This window comes from Ursus americanus, chromosome 5 (assembly GCF_024610735.1).
Source record: "Ursus americanus isolate L20-20 chromosome 5, mUrsAme1.1.p, whole genome shotgun sequence".
NCBI lineage: Eukaryota > Metazoa > Chordata > Mammalia > Carnivora > Ursidae > Ursus > Ursus americanus.
Genome location: NC_142131.1, coordinates 42921301 through 42943402, shown reverse-complemented (window position 1 = coordinate 42943402; position 22102 = coordinate 42921301). Strand labels below are relative to the sequence as shown.

Sequence of the window (22102 nt, the reverse complement as noted above, 5' to 3'; positions counted from 1 at the left end):
AAGGAGCTCTCAGAATATTCTGAGTTGGAGTCCAAGGAAGGCACTTGAATCAAATGAAGTATTGGTCTAATTTGGAGACTATGTTAATTTTCTTCTGGTAATAATTTTAGAAAACATAGGTTTGCTCTTTCAGGCAATTATTTTAATGAATCAATTGGGGTTTCAAGAAATGATTAAATGAGTTCAATTTGGTTTCAGGTTCAGCAAAATGAGATCATTTGTTCTGTTTTTGGTTCAGTTGAGGTCAAGTCCCGTGTCCAAAATAGACTAATAGGAATCGGGATAGTTTTTTGTGTTTTTTTTTTGCCCTTTATGTCTCTCATCCTTGCTTCCCCTTTTCTTCCCCAAACATCTGCTCTTTTGATCTCACTGAACTTTGCTGTGTTGTATAATTACTTTTTCTCTCCCCTCCCAAAGTAAATTTCTTCTCAATTCTGAGTCCAAATCAGGACTACTGGAATGGGGTTCCTTCCTACACACAAACGGGATATCAATTAACCAGGAGGGTCCCCTTTATTTATGCTTTCACTTTCCTTAAACCAAACTACCACACATTAATATCATGTTGGTAGCATAAGCCTGGAAGCAACATGATCAACATTTGGAAAGTAACACTGTCTCTTAAAATACAAATGCCCAGAGCAATGTTAAGCTTAGCACAAACACAGATTTAAATGGTTTTTAAAAATGGCGCATCAGTAAAGATTTCCCAAGTAATAACTTAAATGGACAATTTGTGGGGTCAGTGAGAGAAATGATAATAGAAAAAGGATCAATTTCTTTAAAATTACAGAATTGCAATATAAAAATGGGCGCTAGTCTTATGTTGAACCTTGGAAGATAGGGTTTCTTTCTAAACGTAAGAAGAGAAAGCTACTAGATCTTCCTTACCTGTTATGGTGGCTTTGTTGATGGATGGTTGGTTGCACATGGGTGATCTTCTGACAAAGAGAGAAAAGTACAAATCAGTAAATAAGTGATATGTGCTAATTTGAGGACTCTCCTAGTCATTTCAGATATGTCATTCTAATTTAAAGAATTATTTTTAAGTTAGGACATGCAAATGAAGGCTTCCTTCAGACTAGCCACTTAAGTTCTCAGGCACCCTTGGCACTATAGTTCAGATCACACATGTCAAAAAAGAAGACAGTTAAGTCTCATAGTGATTGACTTTGGGCAAATAAAGCTGAAGTAAATGTCACAGGGACATGACGGAGGAGGACCCCCCTATTGATTGACTACGTTCCATTAAACCAGGGCTTACAGAGCAAATACAGACTTGGTGAATTTGAAAAACAGTCAATGTACAAGTTGTTTCCCAAATACGGTGGTGAGAAACTTTTGTTTTTGGCACAGATTCTCAGAAGTGAATGACTCCTTGTCAACCGTATTAAAATTAGAGAATCTATTTAAACCCTTTCCTTTCTCTTTCCTTATATTAAGAAACCTCTCTGATGCATTTGTTAGAGAGGTATATTAATGCTTTGTCCAAATAGATGCTGCAGAGACTTTAGAAATACTATAAACTAAAGAGACTTGAATAGATTCTATCTTGTGTTCTCTAAGTTTTCAGATGTTTCCCAAGCTTCATAAGATGATTATAAACCCCTTGACCCAAAATACCCTGCTATAAAACTAACTTGTATTCTCTACAGAGCCCAGAGCAATGTATCCAGTACTCAATCAATGCTTAATATATTATATTAAAAAGAATACCCTTTATGAAATACAACTTTATAAAGTGATTACTTACAATTGGAAGCTTTTAAAATATTGCCTAGTGATCTTTTAACATTTAACCAACACTTACTAAACACTTATTGTGTGTCAGACACCGTGCTAAATGAGCACATTAGATGAATAATCTACCTTGATCCTCAAAAGAAACCTTAAGGCAGGTAATCTCACTGTTTCAATTTTACCAGTGAGGAAAACAAAGCTTTGGGAAGTTCAATCACTTGTTCAGAGGAAGAGAGCTGAGATCTGAACTAAAGCAGGGGATTCTAGGGCCAGCGCTCTGCTACACTGCCTTACTTTTAGGATGCTTTGGGGGAAACTGGACTAACAGCCACGCATCTGTGCAAATGGCAGGCCCGTGCAAAGCCATGTTCACATCTGCTCTCCTGAGATGACACATCTCCTAACTGGGGAATGCAATCTAGTGCTTTGTAAATTCTCACTACCTTGCTTCCAGTCAGTATCTGGCTCTGTCTTACTGCTCTTAAGTTTATTGATGTCAGTTTGGGGTTGAAGTTTTTGCATTTGACTGGAAATGCACCAAAATTGACTACGAAATTATTTTAGTTTTCATTAGGAAATGAAATGAGGAAATTTTAAACTTGATTAATGCTTCATGAAACAGAAAGGTTAATGCTTTAAATTGCTACTTGGAAATAGATCTCTATATAAATAGTTACCTTGTTGAGAGTTTATTTAAATAATTTATAGCTTATTTAGTTCTTGCTCTCTGAAAATTTAGGAAGCATTTTATCTGAAAACAGTATCAAATGAATAGTCCTACACTTTTTCTACTGTTCTGGAAAACCAAATTATTAACCTGTTATTTATTATCTTAATATCAATCCTACAACTTGGGGACTTGACATTTCAACAAGCAATGACAAGCAGAAAATATTAATCATTTGATCCATGGTTACCGTGATAAATGATTTAATGAAGAATGAGCCAGAACTCACTCTGGAATTGAAAATCTCAAAGGCTTGAAAGAGCAAGGTGAGAGGAACCAAGAGTAGGCTAGCAAGGTCAGCAATGCACATTTGAGTACCCACAGGGGCTAGGCTTCACATGCATTCTTCCTGGACTGACTCCTTTCCTGGAGCAAACAAAAAGGGTGGATTGTGCAAGGTAGCACATGCCTTCCATAAAATCCACGGATCAGCTTGGAAATGTTTTTGTGGCACTGTAAGTGTCCAGCAGGGAAAATTCTGATTCCCTCATGGTCATCATGTGATGGGCCAGAGTTATAACCACTTCACTGTCACTGAACACAGCAGAGTTTAGCGGGGTGTAGACTGAATCCTACTATTCTGATACCTGAAGAGGTTGGTTTGATTTGAATCAGAAAAGGAGGCACAAATCTGCATTAACCAAAAGAGAGACCACAAAGGGCTTTACTTAGAGTCTATCAGCTAATATTGTTTGGTAAGATGTCACTGGGCATACAGTAAGTCAAATGTAGGCATAAACTATGAGTTTTTATCCTCCTCTAGCTGGTCTTTTCCCTCTAATCTGTTTTGTCCTTGTAAATCAGTGGAAAACTTCTGTCTTGCAAGGAATGGGCTGTAGGCCACCTCTTTAGAGACAGAAGGCCAGTCTGATGCCTTCACACATGTCTGGTCAACTGCTTGCCTGCCACAGGCTTAGGTGCTGTCACCCACGTGACCATGTCTGAAGGAAGTGTAAAGGCATTATATAGTTTCTTGTTTGCCTTTTAAAAACCTTGACTGGATTTCCTGGATATTTGGGACTAAAAAGTCTGGGAGTGACACCAGTAATTTCATGTCTCCTGTGAGGCTGAGACTTTCCAAAGAGGAGGCGACCTTACCTCTGAGTTACCAAATGCCAAAAGCCCCACAAGGCTGTTGAGGTCAGTGTGGTATTTTATGGCCCTGGAGCACAGAAGACATGTTTGGTAATGAACAAATACCCCAAGTACACCCTCTGATTCCACATGCTACATCATCAGCTCATTTCTCCAGCCAACAAGCACATGCAGAGTGATCTCTCTGCTCCGGGTATTGCGCTAGGCACCCAGGGTACACGTGTGAGTCAGGTACAACCCCTGCTCACGGCAGACTGACGATCCTAAGGGGCACTCGGACAAGTAAGCAGGCACGTGCAGCACAGAGGGATCTGTGCTAACATACGAGTTAGGTGCAGGCTGCTATCGGACAGACATGGAAGGGCATGCCTTCAAGTTTGGGACCTGTGGACATGTGTGTATGTTGGGTGTTAGTCAGGGACAATGGCCCCACATAAATTATACTTAAGCTGTGACCTAAAGAATTAATTATAGTCAATGCAATGGATGGGGTTGGGGTGGGGAGAAGAAGGTGAGAAATATTCAAACTGAGGAAACAGGACTGCAAAAATTCATGACCTGGAAAAAACGACAAGTGTCTGAAGCTTATGGGTCTCATTCGAATTCTTTGCATTGTGCCTTGTATATTGATTTTTTAAAAACCTTTTCTATCACAGGAAATGCATGCATAATGGCCAAAGCTTTTTTTAATCATGGAAAATATCAATTGGGGAGGTCAATTACATTATTAAGGGATAGAAAGTTCAGATTTTTCATAGTCTTTTATACACTTAGATAAGTTATAATTCCAAATATATTTCTATTCCCTGTCCTATTGATTTAAAAAGTTTTTATTCTTTTGGAAACTTCTTTGGAGTTAAAATTTTAATAACTTTTTGTTTATTATTAACAATAGATTGTCAAAATAAGAGCATTTGAATAATCAGTTTTCCACTTGATTGTGGAAAATTATTTTCTCTTTTTAGATTTTTAGCCTTTATTAGCACTTCCTAATAATAACCAATTCCCATCTCAGCTTTCCTTCTTTCAACTGCTTCCTCTGTTACCACAAACACCACAATTTTATTAATTGCTCCATGACACTCCTGATCTGAGATTCAGTAACAGCAGGGGAATCAAAGATCTTTGGTATGATATGATGCTTCTCCAAGTAATTGTTGTCTTAGAAGTAAGAGGACGACTTTGGATTGACTTTAAGTCTTGATGAGATCCTTTGCCCATGGTTAATTTATGAAGTAAGCCAGAACTATAAAGTTACCTTGAGTGTAAATAACTGGGCAGAGGACTGATTATGCCAGATGATTTCTGACGGATGCAATCATCATCTTTATTTCTTATACTACTTCATTTCTGATATTAGAACCATCACTATAAAGTATTAATAGAAAATTAACAGGACATCTTATGACTTAGTGTAAATGGTTAGACAACATGACAACGACTCAGAGAAATTTAATACATTGCTCTGAGTTCAATCAAACTGAGAAAACACCGACTAAAAGTTCAGCAAGAAGGAGTGGGGAAAGGATAACTTACTTGCTAGGTGCTCGATCTTGCAAATTAGTTAACGCAGCAAAGTTGTTTCGTACAGTTCGCAGGCTGGCCAAGACCTACAACAAAAAGGGATTCTTTAAGCTACTTGGAGTACGGCCATCTTTAGTGCAATTTAAAATGGTTTGGTGATTTGAAAAAGTAGTTTGTTAAGTGAAAACCTGGTATTGCTTGCAACCTAGTTTCATATACCGCTAAAGAATCTTCTAGCCCTTAGTGAAGTTTGCATGTATCTATTTGAAATCTAGGGAGGCCAGACTCCAAAGATTTTCCAGACATTTCTCCTCATTGTCTAGGAATATGGTGACAGTAGCAACAGTTTCCACAATATTCCTGGATTCCTCAGCCACCAGAACACTATCCCAGGCAATATACATGGAGTGTTGTTACATTTTATGCAAATCTGAAGTAGTATAATATAAAATAATAAACTTTCACTTTAAGTGTTAAAATTATATATATATATATAATATATATATAATATATATATATTATATATATATATATATATATCCCCAAATTCTCCTCAAACATTCACCAAGAATGTTAGACTTTCAAAGTCCGAAAGCTAGGTGAATTTTAAATTGTTTTTTTTTACCTTTGCTACATGGCTATCTATCTAGTAAAGAGAAATTATTTTCTTTGTTAAGGTTTTCTGATTCATTAATTGTAAGATTCTTAGGGATGCATTTTCAAATAAAACAGGACCACCCTGATGTGCACAGAGCCGGGCCCACAGAAGATACTAAAAAAAAAAAAAAAAAAAAAAAAAAAAGTGTTGGATAAATGAACACGTAGACACAACATACCCATACACATAAGGCAGAACCAGTATGCCCTCCCCCCACCTCTGAAGGTCCTTCTTTTTCTAATTCTAGTACAACTAGAAGGTGGCAAAAGAATTGGAAGTAAGACTAGGAGAGAAAATGTACAATGGCTTTACCTGCCTCCCTTTCCACTAGGATGGGCAAGTTTTCCCCAGGGTGGAGCCTATATTAGGTGAGACTATAGGTAATCTGGGTGAAAACAAGAATGTTGAAGTTGCACTAAAACATAGATTTCAAATGTCCTATGAGGTACTACATAACAACCAGACGGCCTGACTCTGTTATGTATTTACTCTGTGAACTTAGACAAGTTACATAATCTCTGTGTACCTCAGTTTCCTTTTCTATAACCCTGGATAGTGATAGCTCTCTCTGCGGGTTGTTGTGAAGACGATATGAAATGACAGGATAGGTGCCAAGGACAGCGCCCGGCAAACAGCACTCAACGAATATTAGCCCATTATGGCAACATGCTATCTGATTAACGATTTGGTGCATGCACAGGGAGTTTATTTAATGCCTATCATTGGTAACGAAGGGGGGTGAGGAATGCAAATTTACAATTGCTCCAAGTGTTTCAGAACTATATCCAGAATGTTTTCATCTGGCACTGATTTAGACTAAAGTCAGTCTAAATGTTTTTCTAAGACGAAAATGTCTCAGACATTTCTGAAACTGGCATTAATTCTTGTAAGTCCCTGGGGTGCTGTTTACGCCCTGGGACGGTGACCTACAGCATTATCCCCTGAAGGAGTTAACGGTGCTTCCTGAGGTGCCAACCACGATTAACTCAGTCACTGGAAAAACCTGGCTCATTATCACATATAAACAACTCCCAGCACTGAAAGGTCACGCTGCCTATGACGGAGTATTCAAATAGCCAACTGTTGACATCAGAGCACGCTGTCTTTATTAGGCATGAAATCTTGAATGATGCAGAAATAAATCTGATAAATGACCCACTGTCATTAAATCATGCAGGCCTAATTTATGCTTTAAGAATTGAATATCAAATACACTAAGAAAACATTTTTAATAAGATGATTGCACTCCCCAAATGCTCCTTTTTCTAGGCAAAATTTAACCTCAGAATTCTGAGAACTTTGTTCTAATAAATTATAGCAAGTGCACTGCACTTGACACCTACGTGAACAGAAATAGTGCTGCAGGTAATTCAAGTTCTATGCTCATTTGAAAGGAAACACTGGTTCATGAAAGATATACTATAGTTGTTTTTCGACTCTGTTACAATAAAAATGTTAAATCAGATGATTTTGTTTCAGTTTTTAATATAAATTTAATGTATTTCTTTTGCATAATCTATGTCTTCACATGGTACAGAATTTAAACAGAATAAAAAGGTAGAATGTAGAATGTATACCTCTCATTAAAAAAGAGAAAAACTCAAATTATTGTTATTTGTGAGAGGAGGCAGGTAGATGAAATCAGGGAAGTATGCTCTGGGGTATTAAAAATATTGGTATTGTTCTATTTCTTTAACTATTGATTTTAGTGTTTTTTTTATATTTTAGATAGTCACTAGATATATTCTCTTACATGTATGAAGAATTTCCAAATAAAAAGTGGAAAAAGAAATTTTCTTCCCAGCCCCTCCCTCCAGGCATTCAACTGCCTGTCCCCTCTACCAACTGACTTTTAGGTTAGTCTCCTAAAGTTTGTTTTTATAAACACTGCTGCAGTACATAATTTTGTAAATCCATCATCCCTTGTGTGTGCAAGTATTAGACCACTGTTTTTGTGATAGGACAAATAATACTCTATAAGTTTTATATTAAGGGTTATTATATCCTGCACTATGGCGCACATATGATAACGGCAGAAGTATAATAAAAGTTCCAGACAGGGCACCTGCGTGGCTCAGGCCGTTAAGCAGCTGACTCGGTTTCAGCTCAGGTCATGATCTCAGGGTGGAGAGATCAAGCCCCTTGAGGGGTTCGGAGCTCAGCACAGAGTCGCCTTGGGATCCTCTCCCTCTGCCTGCTATCTACCCCCTACCACTGTTCGCATGTGCGCATTCTCTCTCTCTCAAATAAATAAATAAAAAGAAATCTTTTTATTTATTTAAGTTCCAGACAAATGTTATGGAGAGCACTGCCCTAGATTTAGCTGATTGATTCTAGGTGCCTCCATCACCAATGCACTTAGTCTTTCATGCTCTCACTTGTCTTGCAGACTACAGAGTGAGGCATTTGGTTCTATAGGCTGTGGGGAAGCACCGGAAACAGTTTTACTCAAGCCCTTGAGTCAGGAGTCAATAATTCTTTGCTTTTGCTCTAGGGCAGTTCTCACTCCCCTTGAATTCAACCTTTTAAGAACTGTCCTCAGGGCTTTAACGCTCCCATACTTTTCTCCACCCCTTAATGCTTGCTAACCAAAAAGAACCTTGAGGTTTTTCCCTTACACAGCTCAATGGTTACAAAAATAAGGCCATTTCTTTATCCTCAGCCACTCCAAGCAAAAGTGTAATCAGTCAAGGTCAAAAATACGTTTGAAATGATGAGAAATCCATACACTTTAGGAAAGAAATGGTGATGGTGCCATGGAAAACTGTGGCAGAGATGGACCCTGTACTGGCTCAGGAGAGCGATTACATGTTATTTACACACAGTAATTTCAGATTTTCTTAAATACTTTTAACATTTATTAACCAATAAGATTCACTGAAAATAGCAGAACAATGTGGGCTTCATTGAAAAGTTAAACAACTGACCATATAGCCTAAAAGCACTGTATACTTCTATAGTAACAATTACTTGAAAAGATTAAAGAGGGTGCTGTAAACAAACAAAAAAGACAACGTTCTCCTTAAAAAGCCGAGGCTTAAACAGTAAACAACGAATTTTGAGGACTGTTTTTCATTACAAATACACTTCATGTCACTAGATGGTGCTCAAACACAGAGCAAGAGTTGCCACTGATGTGGGGGGGGGGGAAGGAGGAAGAATTCTTCGTCTTGGTTTTACTTCCAGAAAAAACAAAAACAAAAACAAAACAAGCAAACAACAACAATAACCAAAAAAATGGAGTCAAATTATGATTACTTACAATATAAAAAGATCATTTTGATAGAAACCTTTACTAGGAATGTTTTGGCTAAACTGTATGAAATTGCTCTTCTTGTATGTCAACAAAGGTTGAATATTGATGATTTCATATAGTTCGATCTAAAAAGTACTTTGATTATAAAAGATGCTAGCTGTACTTTAATGAAAGATCCAAGGTGAAACTAACAAAACAACTGAAATGTGATGACGAGTTTCTGTTAGAGCCCAGCAGGGGACGCCAGATGGCTTCATCAACCTGGGGATTGTGATGAGGCCACAAGGTGGCTGCTGCTGGGTGAAATGGGACAGGGACACTCAGGGACGTTAAAAAAATACTGGCAATGTTCTATTACCAAATGGAATAGTACTGTTCTATAGTGTTAATGACTAGTATATTTTTTACAAAATTATCCCAGATGCTGTATTTTGATTAAAGTTAAAATGACTCATCTATTCCTACCCTGTAGATTTAAATCAGGCATATCACCTTAGTCTGAATAACATGAGGGTTCTCCAGGGATCCTAGAAAATAGTTGAGTATTTTCTGTCTTTTCCTTAGTCAAATATTCCACTTCTGTTAACAGTCCATACTTCAAGATGAGAATTCTAATTGACTTGTAGTTTCACAATGTAGCCATATCACGGATCTGGGTGGGTGTGGCCAGAGGCAACTGAGTACAAAGCACAGTCTCCCACATGTCATCAGTGTTGTGACTTGCTGGTATTCCTTAGTCACCCTAATGAACTCTGGCCAAACTGTTACTAGACTTTTGGGATGAAAACGCCAATTGTGGAGCGGCATGTGGCACAGCTTTGGGATTCCTGTCAACACCTGCCTCGTGCCTACGGAAGTCCCTACACCAAAGACTTCAACAAAAACAGAGACTATTTCAAAATGAACTAAATCACATCTATAAAAATGCCACTTTTTTAAGGACCAAAAGGATTCTGAACTTATAGGAGAAACATAAGAAATTGGAAGTGGTAAAAGGTTTAGGTTAAACACCAGCAAGAATTTCTTACCCTGACCATGTTGGAGACAAGGGAACACGACCTAAAGCAGTGTGTGCGACCCTTTCTGAAGATGACATCTATCCCAGATGGGTTAGGGCTCAGCCCTGTCCATCAATTTGGATGCCTTTCTAAATTCTCTTAAAACAAGATTCTGTTCTTAGCTTCACAGGAAACCAAGACTGGGGAAAAAAAAAAAAAAAACAGGGAGGGATGCTTTCATGTTTTGGAGAGGCACTCAGGCATAAAGAAATGAGTTTTCAAGTGGAGGCAGATGAGGTGGGTTTGGGAGACTTTTGACCAGTGAGACCCCCACAGTGTGAGGCCAGTTATTAAGAACTATGGGAAGGAAAATACACAAACAAAAATATACTGAGGGGGATATAAAGTGAACTGTCATACTAGTTATTCGGGGATTTGGAATTATGGGAAATTTTCATTTTCTTCCTTTTCCTTATATTTCTTTTCTAAACTTTTTAGGGAAAAAACTCTATTTTGAAAGCAGTGTGTCTTTTTAAAAATATTTTATTTATTTATTTATTTATTTATTTATTTATTTATTTATTTATTTATTTTAGAGAGAGAGAGAGGGTGAGAGAATGGAAGTGGGGGGAGAGGCAGAGGGAGAGAGACAGAATTCTCAAGCAGACACGCTGTGGAGCACAAAGCCCGACATGGGGCTCATTCTCACGACCCTGAGATCATGACCTGAGCTGAAGTCAAGAGTCAGACTCTTAACTGACTGAGCCACCCAGGAGCCCCCAAAAGCAGTATGTCTTTTTAACCAGAATAATTTAGTGTGAAATACTAAATTCCAAAGCATGCTGGAGGAAAGGGATAATTCTTGGGCCTATTTGAATATAGCCCTGAGTGACGTGTCTAAAATCAAGTCTCCTGTCCATTTGCAAAAGCAACTATGGTATATTAAGCCAAATAATGTTGCTATGTCACTTCAGGTGACATAAACATCTCTTATTTTAAGCATTATATATAATATATAAAAGCAAATATTACATATAATGCAAAAATTTGAGATGTTATTGGTTAGGTCAACAACATATGCTAACAGTGTCCAATAAGGCTTAAGAGAAGGTCATAGACAAACTGCTGCTCCTGGGCCTTCTTTCTTACCTACTTTCCCAAAGATGCCCTATCAGTGGTGAAACTGTTGAGGATTTAACAGGCTTTTCATTTTTTATTATTTTTTTAATTCTAGTATAGCTTTCCAGATCATATATACCCAAGTAAAAGGCCATTTGTGCAAAATATCAAGTGCTTAAAAAAAAAAAAAAAATCTGCAGCCTCTGGGCCAATAACCACCTTCCATAAGGTGCTACAAATCATTAAGCTAATCATAAGCAACTCTTCTAAATACATCCCAGATTATTTTTAGGCATCAGATATGCCTACATATTACACAGAGTTGGTTTATATTCAAAGTCCTAGTTTCAAATGTATTAAGTATACATATTTATTTTAATAGTTTATTAACATAGACTAAACAATTTTTTACATATGTATGTATTTCTCAGTGTACTAAAATTCTGTTAGTTTTTTTGTAGTTTAGAGGTACACTACAGAATATGTCTAATTATATTAAAGACTAGATTTCCTAGGAATTTAAGACCATTGATGGTAAGGACCAAATCAAATTTATTAACTTATCTATTGGAGAAAAAAAATCTATCAAATAAAAGTATTTATAATTATTTAAGAAATATTACCTGAAGTAAGAGATAAGTATTATGCAAACTTTTTTCATTTTTTACTATATATTTAGATATATATATATATATTTTTTTTTCTTACAACAATATCTAGAGATTTTACTTAGAAGCAAGAATAACTACCTGAACAAATTATAGTTGGAATGATTATTTCTGTTTGGTGATGGTTACTTATGTTACTTTTCCTGATTTTAACTGTTCACCCAGCTCTCAGCTCTTAGAAATAAAATTATGGATATTCAATAGTAATCAATTAAAAATCCCTAAATTTGTATGATCTTGTTATCCTAAAATGTGATTAGAAATGTGAAGAGTTGTAAATGTTTTTGAACACAGAAATATAGATACTAGAAAGAATTTATGATTTCCAGCAAAACCTTAAGCAAACAAAACATTAACTTCTAAAGATATGGTGGTCATATTCTATTTCTAATTTCCTGCAGTAATGAAAAAAATCACTATTATATGGTGTGTCATTTATGGATTCATTAAATTTTTAGTCTGAATTATAGCAATCACAAAATTTCAGGAAACTTGAAAAAGGGGAAGAACTACACATAATCCTACTATCCAAACACTGCCATTTTGTATTTAAAAAAACACCTATTATAACATTTTTGAGATGAAAGAGACCTTACCAATTTCAACACTTAAAATTCATCTCACTTTCTAGAAATCATGCTGAGCATTTTACAAGCTTGGTATTATTTTAACATAAACCTCATGAAGTGGGTTCCCTTGGAACTTTCACTTAGCAGAGGAGTAAACCAGACTTGAAAAAGTTCAGTGACTTGCCCAAGGCCATTCACTGAGCAAGAGGAAGAGATGGGGTTTGAACTGAAGTCTACCTTTATCCAGGCAAGTCGTCTAGTTTTACCAGTTTAAAAAAGAAGTCGTAGAGAAGTTAAATGAGTTGCCCAAGGCACTAGAACTAGTTTTGATTATGATTATGATTAGCCCTGATTATCATTTTTACAATCTGTCTGGATCACTTGTATCCTAATATTCAACAATTCTTTTTAGAGTTAGCATTGGCTTTAAGCCTGTTTTATGCCCCGGTTAAATCAGTAATATCCCATCCCATTCCCAGTCTGCCTATACCAGTGACTCTCAACTTTTCCTGGAAAAATACTGGTCCTTTAAAAAATACAGGTACTTCGATCCAACCCCCAGATTTTTGATTCAGTTGATCAGGGATATGGCCTGGAATAACAGCTTTCTAGGTGATTCTAATGTGCAGCTAGGGTGGCAAAGCATTGGCCTCTACAAAGAATATCCGCCTATCATCCATTGTATATATACTCCAAATGCTTTAGATTGTTTCATCGCCTTCTAGTATTTATGTTATGTGGTTAAAGTATTTTCATGATTTGTATGCCTAAAAAAGAACAAATACAGATAAATTAAATCTGTACAAATGACACATAAAAAAAGGAATAAATAAAGCATCAGGCTGAACTGAAATATTAAATTTCAAGCACTGATCATGTACCTAATTATACTAAATGTAATTTAATCCATGATACGGCCCTCTGCTTCTAGTGTTTATATTAGTGAAGGAAATATGGTCCCATTTAAATATGTCACTTAGGTAATTTGTAATTGAAAGCAAAGACATTCTTTGGGTCTATGGGTTTATAGGAAGCAGTCCAATATGGTTAAGGTCACATTTTCTAGTATTGCCTTTGAATTACTTAAATGAACCACAGAATTTTTAATTGTATTTGCATCTGACTTAAAATGAAATTAAGAATCAGAACTAATCCCCCAAATTAAATTTTCACATCTGGGAGAAACCTGCCCATTCACCAAACTGTGCTTACCTGAGCAAATGGAGTCACAATCAAGTCATCTCCATGTCTGAAAAATAAACCAAATCCTGTGTTAGAAATTATGATAAATCTAGGACCACTTTTGATCAATATTAAATAATAAGCTGAGCTTTCATAAATTTCCAGAGAGAATTACAGTAATTCCATCCTTATTCTTCAGCATATGTTCTTCCCAGCCAGTGGGTTGAAAAAATGTCTTCTGGGATGTTAACCATTGTCCAGCTGCCTGGGTTAAAAAGGGCTTCTTGATCATCAAGCGAGGTCACTGTTGCTTATTACATGAACAGGATATACAACAGTAGAAACAGAGATTGGGCCGCAGGGCCTGAGTTTTACTTGTGGCTTCTTATCATAGACATTAGTAAGGGGTGCTGTGGAAGGAGCTAGCAACTGCAGTGGCCTCAGTGAGAGGCCCCTGAACTATCTAACATTTGAAGGTGATGAGCATCGGGTGTTCCGCATCATGGTGTGTGAGTTTTGGACAGGCTAGCAACTGTAGATGACATGGGACTGCATCATACACTAATAAAAACCCAGCGAAACTTTTCGACTGACTCACGTCCCGCTGCTGTAGCTAATGGGGGAATGTTACCCCATGTGTGCTGTTGCTGCAGCAACGTGGGCCACACCGAGCCTGGGATGCAGGAGCAAGGTCTCAGCATGACGTGTCTCAGAGAAACCAGGAAAGGCAAGGAAGGTTGTGCAATATTCTGCTTGGAGGAAAGCGAGGAACTGGGGCCCAGAGTTCTTTCGTGGTATTTCTTAGCATGGGTGACTCGTTAGAAGCATTTCCAAAATCTCCATGGGGTATTTCGTGAACTAGCTGAAGCTCTTTCATCAAAAGTGAATGTAATTACTCTACCCAGAAAGCTTCCTGGACATGACTTTGACTGAGAACACTGCAACTGAACTGTGCACTCAGTCATGAACAATTCTGAAAAGGACTGAAGGACCTCAAACACCACCCATGAAATATGTTTCAGCCCAAGCAGCATATGGGTGACGTCAGTACACGGATCATTACCAATGATTAGACCATTCGGTGCGGCCATCATCAAATTACACAGAGATCTTGAAATTCAAAATGTGGGAAAATAAAAAGCAGGAAAGGATGGGGCACACTTTAAAGGAAATGTGTTATTTTGCACCCTTTCCCTCCAGGATTACATGCTGGGGCAGGGGGAGGCATCTGTTTTTTCTGTAGACTATTCAGATGGTCAAAATTAAAGTAATATGAAATCTAGATGTTTTCCCAAGGGACAGTCTTCTCTTCCATTTCATTCTTTATAATTACCTGGTTACAAAGTTTATTTGCTAAGAATTAAGTTATGCTGACCAAGGCATACCACTAACCTGAAATTGATCACTGGAAATAAGTCTTCTCATTTTCTACATGAATTACATTGGATGCCTCTAAACTAAAAAGGGTGTGAATGTTTATTAAAGCATGAATTATTTCTTTGGTTGTATTTTACTTCTAAGCTCTGTAAAAGATATATTTAGAATATACAATATTTAGGATGATATTAGGGAAGTCTTGCTTCCCTTCCCTGTCAAAGCAGAAAGAAGGACAGTTATAGTTTTAGTGATGGAGATACTTCATTCTTTTGAATTGCTAAAAAATTGTTTTTGCCAAGTATCTCAAGATTGTCTCATTTCGGTAACAGTAAAATTATTTCTGTTCTTTCAATGGGCAAATGTCCTCAATCAAGGGCAGGTTATATCCTATCCTTTTCAAAATGATGTAATGCTTAAATAATCTTTGACTATATAACATATATATAACTTTTAAGCCTTTGTCTAAGTCTTCACCTCAATATTCAAATGTCTTATTAGACCTACTGTCACAAGTACAATGATGCAAGTAAAATATATGTTATTTTGTGTATGGAAGAAAATAAATACTATGGGAACATGTATTTTAAATGTACCCTGTAATGTGTTTATAATAATAAAAGATTATTAAGTTCCAAGGAAGATTCATTTCGTTATTATCTATAATTTGGTTTAAAGTATGTGTGAGTTTTAATCACCTGTAAATGCACACACACACGCAAAAGCCTATGATAGAATAGGATTCTGAAATGCTGCATTTGAACGACCTTCCCAACAAGGAACTTTTTAAACAAAGAAACTTAGCCAATAAAAGCACAAAAAGATTGGGGCTCCCTAAAATGGGAAGAGACTATTAGGAATGAGAAGTTAGATTCAAATTTGCACAGGGAGCATTGTCTGGAGACTTGAAATTGTACCTCCTGGTGATATGATTCTTCTGAAGAGAATTATGTAATATTGTCTCTCATTTAAATAAAATCAAACAAACATAGCAACAACAAACTTTAACAAAAAAGGAAGAGGAACTGCTTTAAGGAAAGAAAATAGCTTTTGTTGGGGGGATTGGTATATTTATAGGGACAGGTGGGAAGGGAGTTATACGGGATGGGGGTGAGAGCAGAAAAGAGGCTCCATTTTGGACACTGTATGTGTGTGTGTGTGTGTGTGTGTGTGTGTGGTGTGTGTCTGTGAATGCACGCATGTGGGGCAATGAGGATGCTCATACCTGGGTAACAGTCACAGCAGTCAGTGCCAGGTACCTCCAGTCTCATGACGTGGAAGGAGATGCTCAGTAGCCCGCCCTCGCTACCATGGATTGAAACAGAGTCACCCACTCCAGGCAGGGAGGGCTGGCTGCCCCCTCTCCCAAGGAGAACTTGCTCAACGTGCACTGCTGAATTTTCTCTCCCAAAGAGGAACGGCATTGAGAGTCAAGAACTAATCCCTCTGGCCATTCTTCCTCTACTTCTGTATCACTTAGTACTTTATTCTCTGCCCTCATTCTTTCCATAATAAGAAGCCAGAAACATGAGCAAAAAGCCGAAGGAGAAAAACCCAAAAGCAAACCCTCACAGAGACTTCATTGGGATCCAGCAATTATTCAAGTCCTTAAATGTGGTAAAGCCCCTGGTCATCTAACAAAATGAATTCAACCAACAGCAGCATCTTGTAAACTAGTTTCAAAATTGTGTTGAAGCACACAAGGCCACAACCTCTCCACACTTCATTATAACCAAATCAGAAGGAAAAGCAGATGACGTTAATCAGAAGAAAGTTTTACTTTACTCATCAAAGACCTCTAATCCCATGATACCAAAAGCATTAAGGGCCACAAAGTACCAGCTGCCTCCGAACAGCATGACAGGCAGTGATCTTCAGCGTGACGAGCGGTCCTAGGAACTAGCACTCTGAAGCGAAGCTGAAGGCTTACTTTCTGAATCTAATCTCACGCAAACTTCTAGGTCTTCTGTGCTTCACTGGGTCTGGCTCTAAAACCAGAAAGAAATTCTCCCTTGGAGTTTGTCAGAGAGGATTAGGAACAGATAAGCTTACAGATAACTGGTCTTTTGAAACCCTGGTGTCTTTCTTCCCTCTGACTCAAAACTATCACTCATTCACCAACTCACTCTTGATCCACCTCTTCTGGAAACAAGTACGTTATCCTTTCTAGTATGTACATAAAAATGTTTCTGGGCACCTAGGCTGTATGACAACCCCCGAGAATTAGCCGCAGGAGGAACACATCTACTCACCACTCTACCCCCATCTTCACGGACGAACAGACATATAAAATACACAAACAAATATGGAAACAGATTTCTATACTTGACTTTCTAAAAAACTAATATATACATTTTGAGTGTAAACCGTGTATTAACTATAGAAACTTTGGAAAACACAAAAAATACTTGAAAACTACTCAAAAATAACCGTCAGTAACATTTTCCTTCTGGATGCATGTAAGCGCATGTATGTTCTATGTGATTTTTATGGAATGCATGATTTCTTACACAATTAGAATCATACTGTGTATTTCATTTTATACCTTGCTTTTAATATTGAACATATTGAGTCATGAAACATTTTTAATGATGCCAGTCTATTTTTAGTAATCTCTAAATTTTTCAAGTAGATATCAATCCAAATGTATTAAAATCTAAGTGCTGATTCTATTTTAAAATTAAAACAATTTTAAATAATGTATGAATTCATTTCAGTTCTCCATTCCTTTAAAAACAATTAACTAAAGAAAACATCCTTATTTTGATAAAACATTTATATGATAAAGCTAAATATTAAAATAGTACATGAAGAACTGGGTTCACTGAGTACAAATTCATGGGGATGTTGAATATTTTATGTTGTTACCCTTTTAAATTAAAATCACAAAACTATGGTTTCAGACAATAAAGGTATTATGGAAAATTTGGCCACCAAGTACATTTTATGAAACTAAATTATATTTTCCCATAGATACCATTTTTAAAAGGTGACCATTTTTTTTTTCAAAAAAATAATGTTGGCTTTGAGAAACTACAAATGTCACATTTAAGAATGTAATGAACCGTTGAGACACCTGAATGGTTCAGTCGGTTAAGCATCTACCTTTGGCTCAGGTCATGATCCCAGGGTCCTGGGATCGAGCTCCACTTCGGGTTCCCTGCCCAGCAGGGGAGTCTGCTTCTCCCTCTCCTTCTGCCCCTCTCCCTGCTCATGCTCTCTCTCTCTCTCTCAAATAAATAAAAATCTTAAAAAAAAAAAAAAAAAGAACATAATGAACCCTTACTTCTGAAGAAGACATTATGATTTTGGTAAACTCCTAGTAGGCATTGTACTGCTAGAAGAAACAAAAACACAAACGAAAAAATGTGCTTCACTTGTATCAGATTCACATGATGATACTGCTCCTCTGTATTGCTTCACCTTTTAATTTAGAACTGGCTCCACACTAAGTAAAAAAAAAAAAAAAAAAAAAAAAAAAAATTAGGTAGTACCCACACTTATGGAACCCCGGGGAATGAAGTTCCTTTGTAACAAAGCCAACCTTGGCCAGACCTGAATCTGATTTTCCTCTGAAGCTACTGCCATGTAGAACTCAAGTAGTCCATTACCACAAAAGCTTGGTCTGGTGGTTAAAAGTCACAACTACCAAAACTTGCATTTTGGTAGGAATGTTCAATGTTATTACTGAGAACCCAAAATAAGGTAAATTAATATAAGGGCAAATTAAAACTTGTCAGTATTGTGTAAGGTAGAATCTCCCAATTTGAATTTTTTTCAGTGCCAAACTCCAAGCCACACTTGTGTGTATTTGTATCTATAATTTTGATGGTATTTTGATAATGCTAACTGTAGTTATCAGTCATCAAGTTGGAATGTTTACTCTAACTCAAGAGCACCTTCGTATTTATATCCCATACCAGCACAAAAAGGAAAAAAACAAACTTATAGCTCTTTCCTCAATTTTAATAGACAAATAAGCTAATATAAAAATGGGTAAGGGGCACCTGGGTGGCCTAGTCAGTTCATCAGTGGACTCTTGATTTTGGCTCAGATCATGATCACGCGGTCTTGGGATCACACCCAGAGTTGTGCTCTGACCTCACTGGTGAATCGGTATGGGATTTTCTCTCTCTCCCTCCCTGCTCCCTCTCTCTATAATAAATAAATAAATTAAAAAAAAAAAAAAACAGGTGAATGAGGCCATCTAAGTTCTTAAGTTTATTGAGCAAACAGCCTACTTTATATACTTTTAACTACTTTTAACCCATTCTTTGTCCTTGAATTGTAGTAACCTAATATACTTGAGTGATAACTTGTTCTGAAGTCTTTTTCACTGATGCCCTGTGGAATAACTCAATGTCTTGTTGGTTTTAGCACTGGAGGCCCTTGTAATATGTCACCATTATTATTATTTTTTTAATTTCTTAAACTTGGCTTTCAATATAATTATTTTAAAAAATCAGAGTACAAATATCCAACAAAACTGTATATAATAATGGTAACAATCACAAAGAATGATAATGATTATAAAACAATAATTATAACATTAATTGAATGATTACTATGTGCCAGGCACTGTGCAAAGCGCTCTACATTGAGTATCTCTTATTAAAGTCTTTTTGTAGATGAGGAAAGGGAAGCCCAAGTAGGACAAAAAGTTGCATGCCTGTGGAGAGGTGAGGCCAGGATTCAAATTTGCACAGTATGACTTTGGTGAGTCTGTACTTAAATACTGCAAATCTGTACCTGTCATGTATTTATCATTGCCAAAACACATTCAAAACAATGCCCAACCTCTAGTACATTTTCCATCTCATGAAGGTGATATGTATGATAAAAGATAATAAACAGAAATTACATATAAACGCAAAAAATAAAAAATAAAAAACCAAACCAAGCCAAAAAATCCCATCGTTACCAATGACTTACAAAACAAAACAAGCTTTGCCCACCTACTGATTTGCAAGTCCTTCCACTTTAAAATACAACAATAAATGCAATGAAATTAAATAATTTTTGGTTTCTAGCCAGGAGATAGTTCTGGCTGATAGTTGAATATCATACGTCCATAGTCAGAGTGTACCAAGACTGTATGTGTGCTGTATGTAACAAAGTCCTCCGAAGACGGCATTTATGTGCCTATACATTTATATGTAAATATATGTAAATGTGTGTGTGTGCACACGTGCGCATGCATGTGCGAGCACACATAACCCTTAGGGAAATTTTCTGGGCTCTTTTTCCTTTACATAAGTATGTTGGTTTTCTGTCTCTGTACTTCAAGATAGAAAAAAAGGTACTGTGGGAGAGAAAACCCACCACCATCTTCATTAGCATAAAGAGAATTTACTTTATTATCTTGCCTGTATGAGTCAATGGAAAAAACTCTTTAAAGAACATCTTCTCTGCAAACATTACATTTTAAGAACTATTTCATATTATTAAAACACCATCTAATATGGGGTAGGCCATAATACAGGGAATTTTTGTGCCTTCCTCCTAATTTTGCTATGAAATCGAGACTGTTCTAAAAAGTGAAGTCCTAAAATTAAAAAAAAATTATATATATATATATATATATATATATATATATATATATATATATATATATATATATAAAACTTAAGAAATGGATGTGACCTTAGAAGTTATTTAGTCTTCTGAAATTTAAACCATTTGTTCACTTCTTATTCACATTTTAAGGATTATAGCCTAGACTGGTACTTGACCCCCAAATTCTTAAAACTCCTCAATATTTGGCCCACATACGCTCTTCTCACGTGCACTGATTGATGATAAAGCAAATGGAAGTGGAGTTAATGTAGCATGAACAAAAATGCTCTAGTCTGAAGTGTTATCTCTTCTTTATGTCATAAAACAAAAATTCAGGCATCATTAGAGAAGGTACATGATACCAATAAATCCCCTCAAATTTGTTAGTTATAGATGGTACAGAAGACAATCTCTTTTTAAAATTATGTATCAAAACCTTTTCCAATTTTAGTAAGTTAAAGCGTGTGTGTCACTAAACATATTAGTTATTTTGTTTAATAAAAGCCACTACAATGGAGGACTTCCTCCAGGGGTGTGGATGTCACCAATTACCATCATCACTTTGAGAATGGACTTCTGTGGGGGGAGGAGTGAAGGGAGGGCTGAGGACTCAGCAAGCTTTCACAAGTGCCCTCATTTTGTGTTCTAGGAACAGGTTCTTCTTTCACAGAAATGTATCGTATTCAATGGTCCCATTCTTAAGGTCAGTGACCCTGCCCTCTTGGTTTTTCTCCAGGATTGGTTTTAGGAAGAAAGATTTATGGGGAGTTAATGCAACAATTTTTAAAGATCGTCATGTGGTAAAAGGATTCAGTAGATTAAAAAGAAGGGCCTGATCAAATAGAGAAGAGTGAGAGCAGTACCATTTTATGCATGCCTACTATGTGCCAGACACTGTGTTTTGTTGGCACAAAGTATTTAATTCTGATGACTGTGCATTAAAAGGATGCTCATATTCCCAGTCTAAGATAAGGAACTAGGCTCAGGGAACCTAAGTAACTCAGTGGCTGTCATGCCCTTGGCAAGTGGTAGAGTTCAATGGTTTCCAAATGCCAAGCCGAGGGCTGGTCCTTGCCCAACAGAATGTCCATTGGTCCTTGTCAAAACAAAAACAAACATGGACCATGGGGTGAGGTTTCAAACAAGGTAAACACATTCCTTTTGAAAACTCTCCTTCATTCAGAGAATATGCCCTTCCTTTTTGATTGAAATGAAAATGCCTTTTAGAAATAAAGTGATTGTTTATATTGATGAGGATTTTCTTGTTTATGTCCTTTACGTGGCAAAGCATGTGCTTTGCAACACTTGGTCAATCTCCCAGCTAGTTTTTGAAATCTTACTGGGTCATGAAATCCCAAGGCATGGAAATGCCTAGTGTAGCTGGATTTAAACACAGGTTTTTAAAATACTATTTAGTTTCTACCACACCATGTTGCTTTCTGCATGCTTAAATGGATTCAGACTATTCTGCAGCCCCATAGTAGCACATATCCAGACTCTTGAAACAGCACTGTCCAACAGAAATTTCTGCAAAGATGGAAATATTTAATATTCTCTATCCATACTGTCCAAAACATGCGGTTACTTAAGACTTGAAATGTGCCTAGTGCAACTGGGAAACTGAATTTTTCTTTTA

General features: G+C 36.8%; 1 protein-coding gene across 16 annotated transcripts in view; it reads right to left on the bottom strand.

Annotated features, from left to right (window-relative positions):
- The window catches only part of PDE4D (phosphodiesterase 4D), a 1386129-nt gene that overhangs the window by 192551 nt on the left and 1171476 nt on the right, over positions 1–22102 (bottom strand). For all 16 annotated transcript variants that reach the window (XM_087861883.1, XM_087861884.1, XM_045795040.2 and 13 more), the window contains 3 exons: positions 13567–13603; positions 5099–5172; positions 892–941 (listed from right to left, as the gene is read on the bottom strand). In XM_087861883.1, coding sequence (XP_087718009.1) covers positions 892–941; positions 5099–5172; positions 13567–13603 — 161 coding nt within the window. The remainder of the gene's footprint in view (positions 1–891; positions 942–5098; positions 5173–13566; positions 13604–22102) is intronic.